The sequence below is a fragment of the Cyphomyrmex costatus genome, unplaced genomic scaffold (assembly GCF_001594065.2).
Source record: "Cyphomyrmex costatus isolate MS0001 unplaced genomic scaffold, Ccosl1.0 scaffold474, whole genome shotgun sequence".
Classification (NCBI taxonomy): Eukaryota; Metazoa; Arthropoda; class Insecta; order Hymenoptera; family Formicidae; genus Cyphomyrmex; species Cyphomyrmex costatus.
In genome coordinates, this window is record NW_017279009.1 from 278,705 (window position 1) to 291,657 (window position 12,953).

Here is a 12,953-nt window from a genome sequence, read left to right on the forward strand (position 1 = left end):
CACCCACCCTCTCTCTCTCTCTCTCTCTCTCTCTCTCTCTCTCTACTTGCATTTATCACATAATCGCGAATAGAGATGAAAGCGAGTAAAATACAGCGAGCATTGACATTACCATTAATATCTTATAATTAGAATAAAATAGAAACTCAATCTCACGCGCGCGCGCGCGATTTTAAAATAGAGGAAATCGACTATGCTCGTCATGCTAATGCTATTCAATGAATAACTGCTATTGTGAAAAAGATTTTTCCTACCAAACAAATAAATCTCATAGATTAAAACTCTTGTAGATATATAACACAATCGTAAAAAATTACATATTATTTACTGGACGAGTTGGAGAAACTTAACTCAAGTGGATACGCGCAATAAGACCGCAAGTCTACGTGATGAAGCTACCGATGGTAAATAATCAATAACATAATAATAATAATAATAATAATAACAATAATTATACACTTTATCATATTTAAATGCGTCAGTGTCTTTCATTAAGGCTGGCACTGCTGCATAAGTAGATGGCATAAGTAGATCTTGAATCACGCGACATGTCCCAAAATATCCCGAATGACCCACGATCGATTAATGAATTATAACGGATCGCAATTTTTTAATTGCGCAATTGTTTTATGATGATTCCATCACCCGATGATTAACACTTCCGGTAGAAGTTGGTCTCATGCACAAATTCTTTAACTTGGTCACTCCTTCACCTGCGTCTTGAGATGTTGTAAGAACTCGTAGTAACTAAGAGCTGATTCGAATCGATCTTCTATCAGTCGTTCAACGAACAACGTCCTAAAGTGACTATCGTCCCTGAAAAATAATTTGTCACCTTAAAACATGTATACTGTGTTGAAAATATCAAAAAAGTGCACAAAAATTGAAGGAAATTTACACTTTTTTCTGCCAAAATTTTTAATAAATATTATACATTTATTTTTACTAATTTAAAACAATTAACTTACCTGATAATTTGTACAGACACGTAGTATGGTTTTTCCTCTTGTAAACTAAATACAAAGTTTCGCAATTGTTCGCTTTCTACTGTATCCAATTCCGGTAATTCGTACTGCAAGATAAAATTAAAACGGATTATGAAATTAAATTTTTATCACAGCAACTGTTAAAAATCGTTATCTGATAAGTTTCCCGATTTTTAGCTACGGATGCATAACCGAGAAAAAATAGTAGTATATTTACCATTTCCTCTGGAATAGATATAAATTCCGAAGTGCCGAACATATTTTTACAGAAAATTGGATTAATATTTTTGCCAACGTAAATAAAGATTCTATCGCCAGCATCCATAAGAAAGATGCCTCGGCTGTCGAGTTTCTCAGCAGTTAAATTAAGCCGAGGTGGTTGTGGACACACTTTGCCGTCAATGTCCCTTGCATTACGATCATCGAGCATGTGAACGGGATACAAATCGGGATAAACTACCTGTATCAACTGTGCTAACGGTAACGTTTTTAGTTGAAACATAGCGAATATGCGATCATCCAAACGCGTACTCGTGCCAGATCTAAATGCTATCTGTAAGTTCGAAATATAAATATTTTAATGACGATATCTAAAACATATTTAAATAGAAAATGTTTATAAATTTATTGATAATTTACGCTTTTCAACAATGCAATAATGTATAATGGCAACAGCTTTAAACTTCCTGGAGCAATAAGTCCTCCGCCGCTGGAAGATTGTGCCAGTTTGTATGCGGATAAGATGTCAATAGCGACGTTTATTAATGCTTCTCTAGCATCTGACAAAGATGATTGAAGCGATCGATCGACAGCTATAGAGATATTTAAATAAATGTTAATATTATCTTAATATTATCAAATTATGAAAAAATTAAATAATTATTATTAAACTGTTACATTACGCTGCATAAGGATTTGTAATCCACAGCAACAAGTTTAACTTACCCATTTTTGATAATAAACCAACTATGCATTGTTGATCTGCAGAATGTAACACATCCGATAGATTTGCCACCACTGGCAGGCATAGAGTGTGTACTCTAATTCTTCGCTCACCTTTAGATAGAAATATAAGAAATATGAAACATACATGAAAACAATAAAAAGCACAAGAATAATTACCTTTGCTTGAAGTATACAGAAGAGACGCTTGGAAGCATACATTCTGCACATCGGAAAGATTTTCTTCGATAGAGATTTGCATGCCGAAACCGGCGTCTGGATTGATATTTGGCAAGCAGAGGAGATCAGTCGATCGAACAAAGAAGCTGCCATGGAAGGCATGAATACTGAGACCACGAGTACAACGAAGCCGCATCACCGCTTCAAAGCCAATCTTTCTCGTCAAATAACGACGAAGTAATCTTTCCAAAGTCTCACTATTCTGTAACTTCGATGCTCGGAACAGTGGCAGATGGTAAATGCAACCACCCGTAAATTTTGACATGCATGCTGCGGAATAAATAAAACATCGAATGTTATAAAAGGTATTTATCAATATTTAAAAAACATAATTAGGCATGTTACGAAAAAAATTACAATTATAAAATTAAATACTTACAAATTCATATAAAATGATTATAATCATATTCAATTGAGATAGATTTACTTACATAAAGTTGCTAGATCGCTGTATTGACTATTCAATAAGAACAAATCAATTGCAATATGGTGTCCACTGCAATCCAGAGCGTATCTTTTGTAGAAATCCGTTGCGGGATTAAGATGTGGCACATCTTTGTTCACTCTAGTATTGGGATCCTCTCTAGGTTGCAAGGCTCCTGGACCAATATTAGGCAAACACGTTTGAAAAACGGTGATGCGTCCTCCGACACCAACGAGGAGTTTGTAGGCAGCTTGAAGACCAGCACCAAGAGCGCTGTTAGTATCGTGAGTGCCACAGAATTTGATAGGAAGCTGGGCGAGAAGATCACGAATAAGCTCCTCACGTTCTTTCAGATTTACAATTAGGTTTTCTGGACACGGTAGAAACACATCGTCAATATCTAGCATAATCATTTCATGTGGTTGCGACACATTATCGGGCATGCTGAAGAAGTGCAGAGTAGAATCAACAGCAAGAAAACCGATTTGAGTGCGACTATCACCGGGGAGACGCGACAGTTCATCGGTGATCGTATCGCACACTATCTGCAAATACCCGCTTTCTACTGCAAGACGAGAAACGTCCATGACAAAGAGATAGATAGCGGGTTGAGGTGGACGGACCTATAATTCACGATATGTTCATCAATACTAAATCCCTCGATATATTTATAATTATGAATATGTAGTTATTTTATAATAAACAAATATTAACCATGTACTCGCTTGGCGCAATAAACTCTATCGTGCCGGTTTTTACTTCCGGCCGTCGCGATGGATCGCCGTACGTTTTCGTCACAGGATCGAAATGAAATTCTTCGGGAACTACATAACAAAACGTAAACATATATCTTCTTGTTATATTAAGCAATAGATATGAAAAAACATTTAGTATGTTTATTACGTTCATTTAATCTGAAACATAGATTGCATTTCCATCTTCTCGAATCAACGAAGTATACAAACGGGTTGATGTACGTTCGACAAGCTCGGCAACGCACGATCGTATTGCACTGAATCACTGCTAAATGCTGCTGTGACAAATAATAAACATTTTATATATTAAAATTTATTTCTAAATAATTTTCCAAAATGTGAAATAGCTCTTTTACTTGTATGCTGTATATTTTAAATTATAAAAAATGTTTTACATGTATATTACTTACGTTCAGATCCTTAAAAGGATGTATTAGTACGCCGAATGGTAATCTTGATTTCTGTAGAAGCGAATTTGATTCTGGGATTTTTGTTAATGTACACCTGAATATCCTGTAATTATTTCACACACATACTCTTAATAAGAGTTATATTTATATGTTGAAATGTGGTTTTAATAACAAGGGTTCTAATTTTTCATTATTTTTGATTCGCGTTTGTACTCTGAATATTTTAATTTTTGTATGATAGAAATATAATCCTAACATCTTAAATAAAAAAAGATGCAAAAAGAAAAGAAACCTTACTCAGGATTACAATTTACAGCATCCAGGAATTCCTGATGTAACTTGATCTTTGGTGATTCGACTTTTTCAGGCGGCAGTATATTTCGGCATTGCAAAAGATCTATCGATTCCATTCCCTAAAAATGTTATATAATTAATAATATATTAAAAAATGTATATAATTGTATATACTTCAATACAAATACATATTTTAATAGAAATAATTACCCATATTTTGTTGTAGCCAACTTGTGTAACGTTCAAATTGCTCATCTGATTATTTAATTGATTTAATTGGTCTGGGTACATATTAGGATACCTTCTATTAGCCGAGTCTAATGGAACGTTTGCTAATGGGCTAAGATATTGTGGACGAGAATCGTACTAAAATAAAAATTAAATGTATATTAATGTTACAAAAAATACATCACTTTTTGGAGAAAAGATAAAAGATTAACTAAATTTTATTCTAATACATAAACGTTTTATTCTTAGAGATTCTGTTACCGTCTGTTGTCCTGGAAGAGGAGGCATTCCTGATGGAGGTAATCTCGCACCTTGTAACTGATTATTTCCTGAAGGCGGTAGCATCATGCTATTGGCAGTGTCTTGTTGCAGATATTTCCTCTGATGACCAGCTAAATTTTGTTGCATATTTTGACCTTGAGAATTGCTTCCTAATCCCGTGGGATCCATATAACCAGTAAGCAAATGTTGAGGTTTCACAGACTGAGAGCTATAATCATGAGGATTTCGTGGATCTACATTACGGCCTTGTGCATTATAGAATACATTTTGCGTGCTTGAATTTGGCATTGACGATGCATTGGATATATTCTGTTGACTTCCATATCTGAGTTGTGGATTACTTAAGCTTTCAGAAGGACTAATCATTGATTGTACTTGGACGTTTTGAGTCCTTGGTGGTTTTATACCGGAACTCACTGCTTCTTGCTGTACATAACTGTTTTGATTTGATAAATGAGTTGACGAATAAATGTTTGAAGGAGGTAGATTAACATTGGATGTGGGAGGGATAGAATGTCCTTGATTGTATGTCGAAATCTTATTTACTCTAGCAAAGGATGTTTGACTTTCCGCAGTTTGATCCGTTGAGACATGACTAGTCTTATCAATGCTACTGGGTACACCAGGAACGCCTATAGTACCCTGCGGAATGTTAGTAGGTGGGGGACTAACCGCCCATTGATAACTTTGGTTCATTTTAGCTGACTCTGGTTTAATAAGATCTGCAAACGTCGATGGTGCAGACACTGGAGTCAAATTTTTTGCTATTGGAGGCATCTGATTCGAAGGAATCATGGGCCGATGTTGAATTTCTTGGCTAGGTTGAGACACAAAGGCGACTGAAGATGTACTGACTGCAATATTCTCTTGAGTGCTAGCGACATACTGGCTGTGTGCACTATAGAGATTTGCAGGACTATAAGGTTGTGATGTTCTAGATGGCGGAGGTAACACATTAGAGTTCTGAGGTCCATTTATTGGTGGCATTGGTGGTCGTGGCAACTGAGGCCGATATTGGTTATGAAGATATTGAGTTGGTGATGGATCTCTAGAAGTCTCCCTGGATGGATCACGCGACGACTGTGATGATGGTGTACCTATAAACACATTTTAACCATATTTCAAATAAACTTTTTGAACAAGACTAATTCAAATAATAATTTTCATTGACATTTAGACTTATAGCACTTTAAAAAATAATAAAAATTTTCAAATAAAATTTATAACTATAACACACTAATTTGTAGAATTCTCTTTAAATTTATTATTTACTTTTCAATAGTACAATATTCTGTGTATGTATTTAAATAAATGTTAAGACAAGTCACTTTATATTAATATAAAATGTATACAATGCTTTTCTTATTAACTATTATACGTTTTACTTCAAAAATATAAAAAATTGAAAAATAAGAGGATTGATTATGCCAATATGATTTTATCACGTTGAATGTGTTGCTACATTGTGCTTTTTCAAGAGTAATGCTACTGTCTTCAAGAACCATTACCAACAAAATTGGGTAAAAGAAACATTTTAATAACATATGTATCTTTAAAAAATGAATTTTTTTGTTGTATATTCTGGTAACAAAAACTTGCCAGTTAGGTTGAACTGAGGAGACTGCATTCCATTTTGCTGAGATGCAGGATTTTGACCATTTACTATAGGAGAAGAGTCATTTTTCAAAGGATTGTTGGAATCTGTGTACAATGGATACTGGTAACCACTTGACTGTGACATTTTGTTGCTTTAACAATCACTGAAACGAAATACATTATTTAAGAATTTTTTTTATTTAGTTATGTAACATGCTTTTAAAAACATAAATTTCTATATATATTGTGAAATAAAAACTATATATTAATCAATGTCAATTCATCAATATTGTATCTGAGATATGAGATATACAATAGTAATACAGTACAAGTTAACTGCTTAGCTTTCATTTTAATTTGTAATTCAACAAATTTTGCAAAAAAAACTCAGTTAACTGCATTTGAACCCCATAACAACAAAAATACAGTACTACCAAATTACAGGTTTAAGTAACAGCTTAGCTCCAAGCTCAGCTCCAAGCTCAGCTAAAAATACACAAATGTTGCAAGATGTTGTAAAAGATTGTTATAGATTGAACATATTTCGGTTCTAAAGGATCAAATTTTGTTATAAGAAGATTTCCATTTTAATAATCTACAAGAAGATATATAGATCAGTAGGTTGACGTTTGGATAGTCAAAGCGCATTGTCAGCGTGTTGAAAGGTTAAAATGCAAAGGACGGACTTGAAACGTTCAAAGGCCCTGCCTACCTTCGTATTAATATGAGTAGCCAAAAATTAGAAACGGATAGACGCAGGCTCGTGCATTGCCCTCGTTGCTGTTCACCTCCACGCAGCACCACAAGATGAATCTTGACACCAGCGATTCATGAACGAACGAACGGCACGCACAACATTACGTGGCAGCTCGCGCGACCGCTGCGCCATGGACTGTGGCACGTGACGTGACCAGATGGCATTGCGAGACCCGGTCAGGGTTGACGACGTTGCTCCTGCACGAGTGACTATAATCTGATTAGTTAATCGGTGATTAACTTGTTAAAAACGTGTTTTACAAATAGACAATTATCATTAGTTAATAGAAAATTATCTTATTGTTTATTTCACAATAATAAAATTAAACAAATCTTACTTCGAGTAATTTAAATTACCAATTCCATAACTAGTGCTTTTAACTATACTTTATTCGCCAAATTAATTTAACCAATAGAATTATTTAAAACAAAAATTTTAATTGATTTATCACCTCTGATTTAATCTTTTTTAAATATGTGAAAAATACATTGTAAAACATAAAATCTTTGTTAATAAAATATGTATTGCGATAAGTTAATCACTGATTGAGAGAATTGGAGCTTGATCGATTCTCATTACTTCCTGTACGAACAATCATTCAACAATTGTATCAGCAGTATTTTTAAATTATATGGTAGTACTATGGACAATCCATGAAAAAATATAACATGCTTCCTAAAGTGAATACTGAAGCCATTGATTGCTCAATTTTCAAATCGCTTTTACAAAAATCTTACAATAGGAAAATCAATTGCAACAACATTAATAGAATATGTACATCAATATATATTTCTCGATAAATAAAATATGTTTTGTAATCTGTGGATCTAGTTGGAGAAGATTTGGTCATTGAAGAAGATTGCATTTCTTAGTCTCTGGAATGATGGAAGATACAACAATGTGGGGAATGGCAGCGCGTAAGAACGCGTTTCGGAATTGGTCATCATCGTCGTCGTCTTTCTTAATTAATTTCCAAGGCGGTATCCAATACTGTTCACGAATTGGTAACTCGAGTCTGTAACTCCATGACGGTATTTTCATTTATGTGATATTCGCATGCATTGGTCAATCCATAGCTCGTAAGATGCTCCTTCAGTCGGTCTAAAATAGACGGCATGTAAAGTTGTCGATCGATTAAATAACTCTTTCTTTGGATACATCATTGAGATACCTAATTTCAGGACGCGATTCAATAGCGACAACGCGTTTAGCATAATGTGTATATCGAGATCACGAGCACGTGCAAATAATTCGCGCATCTTGCACCCAAAGTCTGCTTTGATCAGTAGCTCTTCAGATTCCATTGGACAGAATATAGTCAGGAAATTGAGACTCAAAATTGCTTCGTTTTGCATTAGCGTGTGTTGCGCTAAAAGCATACCTACTAGATGCTGCACTGCACCGTACTTGATAATTGACAAAGCAACCTGTTTGTCCCTAAAAAGTGTATATAAAGTATTGAAACTAGATTTAAGAACTTAGTATCACTAAGCTGTAGAAAACGAACCTGCTATTATTCATTAGCCAGGCGATTAATCGGTTGGCTTCACCCTGGACACCAGGGTGGTCCTCAGTACTACACCAGTCAACTACCCGTTTGATCAAGTCTTCCCTTAGTCCTAAAGAAATTGCTGCTTCTTCTAAAACATGGAACTCAGTCTTAATTATCATATTATTCTCTGAATATGATAAATATTGCTTTAATTTTTAAAAGAAGCTTACGATCTCTTACTTTGATCGTCTATGACTATCCTAAGCGTTCCCAGCAATTTGAAAACAACGGGATAGGTAGGGATCTCCAGCATTGGATAGAGCACATCGATTAGACCATCAGCAAGAATCAATGATTTATTGTCCGCAGGTATAACGAGATTGCGTAATGCGCTGAGTAAGGCGTGTTGACATCTAATACCGCCAGATTTGTTGCCATTTCTTTCGAGAATTTTTAACAGCTTTCGATGAATACCCTGCTCCACCATGCGCTTGCAATGTGTGTCGGTCCGTGCAACATTTCCCATGGCCAAAACGGCGGTGATCTGCAAGTCTTCGTCAACACTCTCTAGCCATTCTACCAGTTTTCTGTATACAGGACCCTTACCATCTTCGTAAAGGAAATTCATGCTGTCGTCTAAGTACAAAGTATGTTAGAGTAGAGAGTTATTAAAATTTGTATTTGAATTTTCTTCTAAAACTCACCTCCAGTTAAAATTAAAACAATTAAGTTACAGGCAACTTTAAGAATGGACCGCGTTTCTTCGTCCGTGCATTGTGGACCGTGTTTCTCTAATAGTTTCAGAAGCAATTCACACACTCCTGCCTTAGCCAATAACAGCTTCGCATTTTCTAATAGAATTATGTTATTAAGCTATTGCTCTTCGACTTAATTCAATTTTGTACTTAAATCTAATTTTGTAAATTTACTTGAGTCTAATTATACCGAAATATTTAATCGCTATAACTCCAATTAATTTAATTTGAACAATTTAAATCAATTTAATTTCAGTTATTCTCAAATGATTGGTTTACCGTCTTCTGCTTGGCCATGTAAGATGTCTAAACACATCTCAGATAGCTCAGAGGAAGTTTCACTGGCCAGAATATCAACTAAAACTCTTGTCAATCTCTCATCAAGAAATATAATATTCACATCATTCAATATACCAAGAATGAGTAAGACTTGTACCGCTGATTCATCACCATTTATTCCATCTTCTTCTAAAATACTGCAAATAATTGGTACCATATCCTCCTCTAATGCCTGGTAAAGTAAATCTTATAATAAAATTATTGTTTGCTGTTGCTTCCTGTTTTGCAATCACATTAATTGTCAATCACAATATGTGTATAAGTGTATTTTTAAAAAAATTACCTTTTTGTATAATATTTCTTGATCCACCAAGAAGTTCAATAAAACCCCAGCAGCCACATTCCTCAAAAAGCTGGCACCTTTAACATTACCTGAGGCAATTCCTTTCTTCAGCAGAGCTAAGATTACTTTCAAACCATCCTGCTCTCTTATTAAGTTTTTACCAGTCTCTGTAACACAAATTCTTATATTTTTTTTCAATATCAAACCTACACACATTTAAAACCACTCAATATACTTTTAAATATCATTTATAAATACTCCATAACAGGAGACGCGGTAGTGTCTCTGGTCATGTTCAAAAAACTACTAGTTAATTTAAAAGACTAATAATAGACACTACATGTCTCTTATCCCGAGCCACCAAAGTCCATTTTTCAGGGATTCATAAAATATAAAAAATTTTGAATCAAACGTTATATGTCCTGAAAAGCAGCATTGTCACGAATAATTTGAGCCAAACAAATTTTAAATCGGTCAAGCCGTTTTGGAGATACAAACGGTCGAAAAGTAATGATTTTAATGAAAAATTAAGAAACGTCTCCTTCTCTATATGTATGTATGTATGTATGTACGTATGTATGTATGATGTATGTATGTATGTATGTATGTATGTATGTATGTATGTATGTATGTATGTATGTATGTATGTATGTATGTATGTATGTATGTACGTATGTATGTACGTACGTATGTATGTCCATCCGAAATATGTAGCTCGTAGCAATGCAGTCTTTCAGGACATATAACATTCGATTCAAAATTTTTTTACATTTTAGTAATGTATCCCCGAAAAATGGACTTTGGTGGCTCGGGATAAGAAACATGTAGTGTCTATTATTAGTCTTTTAAACTAACTTTTAAATTAACTAATAGTTTTTTGATAAAGATATTCCTTTAAATATCAAAGCTTTGAAATATTATGAACCATCATTTAGAAACTATACATAATGTATGTAATAATAAAAATTCTGTCATGTATGCAATAAATATAACTACTACACAACCATTCTCATAGCATATGTTTCCTAAAGCTCTGGAAGTCTGCGTCAAAATGTCTATATCTTCTTCTTTTAGCAAATTAATCAAGACCCTTATCAATTCAAAATTGGTACATTTCTCTCTCCCCCGATCAGTCTTTGCTATCTCTGCGATAGCTTTTGCAGTCTTTGCTACAATTTGTTTAGATTTGTGCCCAAGTAGTGTCAGGAAGACTTCGTCAATAACTAGCTCGGTAGTCTCTGAAATCATCCTTTAGGTAATAACAATTTCGTACAATATAATACCTAGTTACAGCATTTAATATAGTTAAATTGTCCAATTATACCTCCGATTGACGTTTTGCTAACATTTACTACAGAATCTAGTATCTGAACAACATTAGGACATTCCTCTTGCGAGGCTTCGAGTCTCACGACACACTTTAAATCGTCGACGAGTTTGTCAATATTGTGTTTTACCTCTCCTGTAATGTACACCGAGAAATTTATGTATAGTCTTTTCGAAAATAGCTTGTCGAAAAAGGGCTAGTGTAAACAGTGATTTACCTTCCATTTTTATCAAGCAAGTATCCGTTGATATTCACGTCGTAGACTCCGCAGAACTCGTACCCAATTCACTCAAAAGTAACGCTTTTATGATTTTTCAACAAAATACTGAAAAAAAGATTTCGGAAATCTTTATTTTAATGTATAATCAATCGACTTCCTTTATCTTAATGTCAATGGACGAGTTCAATTTGGTTCAATATTTGGTTTCTACTGAACTCTACTTGTCTGCTCGCCAAGCAATTAAACGTGATTGGCTGGATCCACCTGGTAAGAGCCAATCATGCTCATTCGCTTGACAAGCATGTAACCGCTTTGTCGCCTTGAACTCGCCCATTGCAGCCTATTGTATTTGTAAATGTAAAGGTGCCTTTTCACGAGCTGCTGAGCTGCAACTGGCCGTTGCAGCAGCTCGTGAAAAGGCACCTTGAAGCGTAAGCTGGAAATATAATGATAAGCATAGGCAATCAGAAGAGATTTCAATCCATTAAAAAGCCATGATGGAATTAATAATAAAGGTACAATTTCATGCTGACGCTTGACGCTTATTTTTAGCGTCAAAACAGATCACGTGATACAAATTGATGAATATTAAGCATCAATTTTGATCACGTGATCTGTTTTGACGCTAAAAATAAGCGTCAAGCGTCAGCATGAAATTGTACCTTAATTCTAATTCCACCATGTATTATTATTATTATTATCATTATTAATTCTAATTCTATCATGTCAGAAAGCGTCCATTTTATCAATGCAGCATGCGCCAATGCCAATGCTTGCCGAAGTTCGAAATTGCACCGATTGCACGGGCTCGCACGGCTTATGCCTAGTTCACACTAGGCGCGATGAGCGATGCGCGACGAGCAATAACCAATAAGAACTCTGCTTTATCGTCGTGTGAGCTAAAGCAAAGCTTTTATTGGACATCGCTCATCGTTCACCGCCCATCGCATCCAGTGTGAATTAGGCATTATTGCTTTATTTGAATATAGATATTTCTTGCTAAGAAATTTGACATCAGCATGATTGCGACTACTTTATCGACTGCATGGTGTAATAAGAAAGGTGAAACAACATCATGGATGCGCAGTAGTCCATTGTCTCGACCAATAAGAATCGGGTCCAAATGTTCAAAAGCAATATGGTTGCCCCTAGAGACCCTCTAACAGAGACTGGCCATCAGGGGGCCACTTTTGATTGGTCCGCCATTTCCTAGCGATTCCCGCTCGTATTGAAATTTCAATTACTGCATTTACTTGGAATGTAAATAGTATGTAATGATAAATATTATAGAAATATTAAAACCGTGCTTTTTACATTAATATAAATAATATACGTCAAATAAAAAAAAACATGTCAAGTTTTATCGTCAGTTATATACATCTTTATCTTTAAATAACTTTGTTATAATAGCTGTTTTTTGACATTTATGATTTAATTTTTGACTTTGTTATTAAATTTTAAACATTGACTCTTATATTGTCTTCGTTCTTTTTGTTTATACGTTAAATAATTTCTATATTTAATATTCTCTCTTTCTTAATTCTATTAAATCTTTTTCAAATAAAATTAAAGTAAGGTTAGGAAATCAGTGACAAAAGTACAAACACTTAACATTTGTAAAAT

The 12,953-nt window shown here is 34.5% G+C and overlaps 2 protein-coding genes across 2 annotated transcripts; both read right to left on the bottom strand.

Annotated features, from left to right (window-relative positions):
• Positions 1 to 289: 289 nt before the first annotated feature.
• On the bottom strand, positions 290 to 6,998 carry Sec24AB (Protein transport protein Sec24AB). Its single transcript, XM_018544922.1, has 15 exons — positions 6,870 to 6,998; positions 6,161 to 6,321; positions 4,541 to 5,658; positions 4,262 to 4,417; positions 4,055 to 4,170; positions 3,758 to 3,860; positions 3,496 to 3,622; positions 3,307 to 3,416; positions 2,600 to 3,215; positions 2,109 to 2,438; positions 1,932 to 2,042; positions 1,626 to 1,798; positions 1,204 to 1,539; positions 969 to 1,072; positions 290 to 816 (listed from the first exon to the last, which is right to left on the bottom strand). The coding sequence occupies exons 2-15, from the start codon at positions 6,300 to 6,302 to the stop codon at positions 702 to 704; spliced, it is 3,657 nt and encodes a 1,218-aa protein (XP_018400424.1). The 5' UTR covers positions 6,303 to 6,321; positions 6,870 to 6,998; the 3' UTR covers positions 290 to 701.
• An 873-nt stretch (positions 6,999 to 7,871) lies between these two features.
• On the bottom strand, positions 7,872 to 11,519 carry vimar (visceral mesodermal armadillo-repeats). The gene is made up of 10 exons (XM_018544974.1): positions 11,328 to 11,519; positions 11,108 to 11,245; positions 10,788 to 11,021; positions 9,784 to 9,950; positions 9,441 to 9,672; positions 9,111 to 9,257; positions 8,647 to 9,042; positions 8,422 to 8,554; positions 8,086 to 8,351; positions 7,872 to 8,015 (listed from the first exon to the last, which is right to left on the bottom strand). The coding sequence occupies exons 1-10, from the start codon at positions 11,332 to 11,334 to the stop codon at positions 7,909 to 7,911; spliced, it is 1,827 nt and encodes a 608-aa protein (XP_018400476.1). The 5' UTR covers positions 11,335 to 11,519; the 3' UTR covers positions 7,872 to 7,908.
• Positions 11,520 to 12,953: the final 1,434 nt, after the last annotated feature.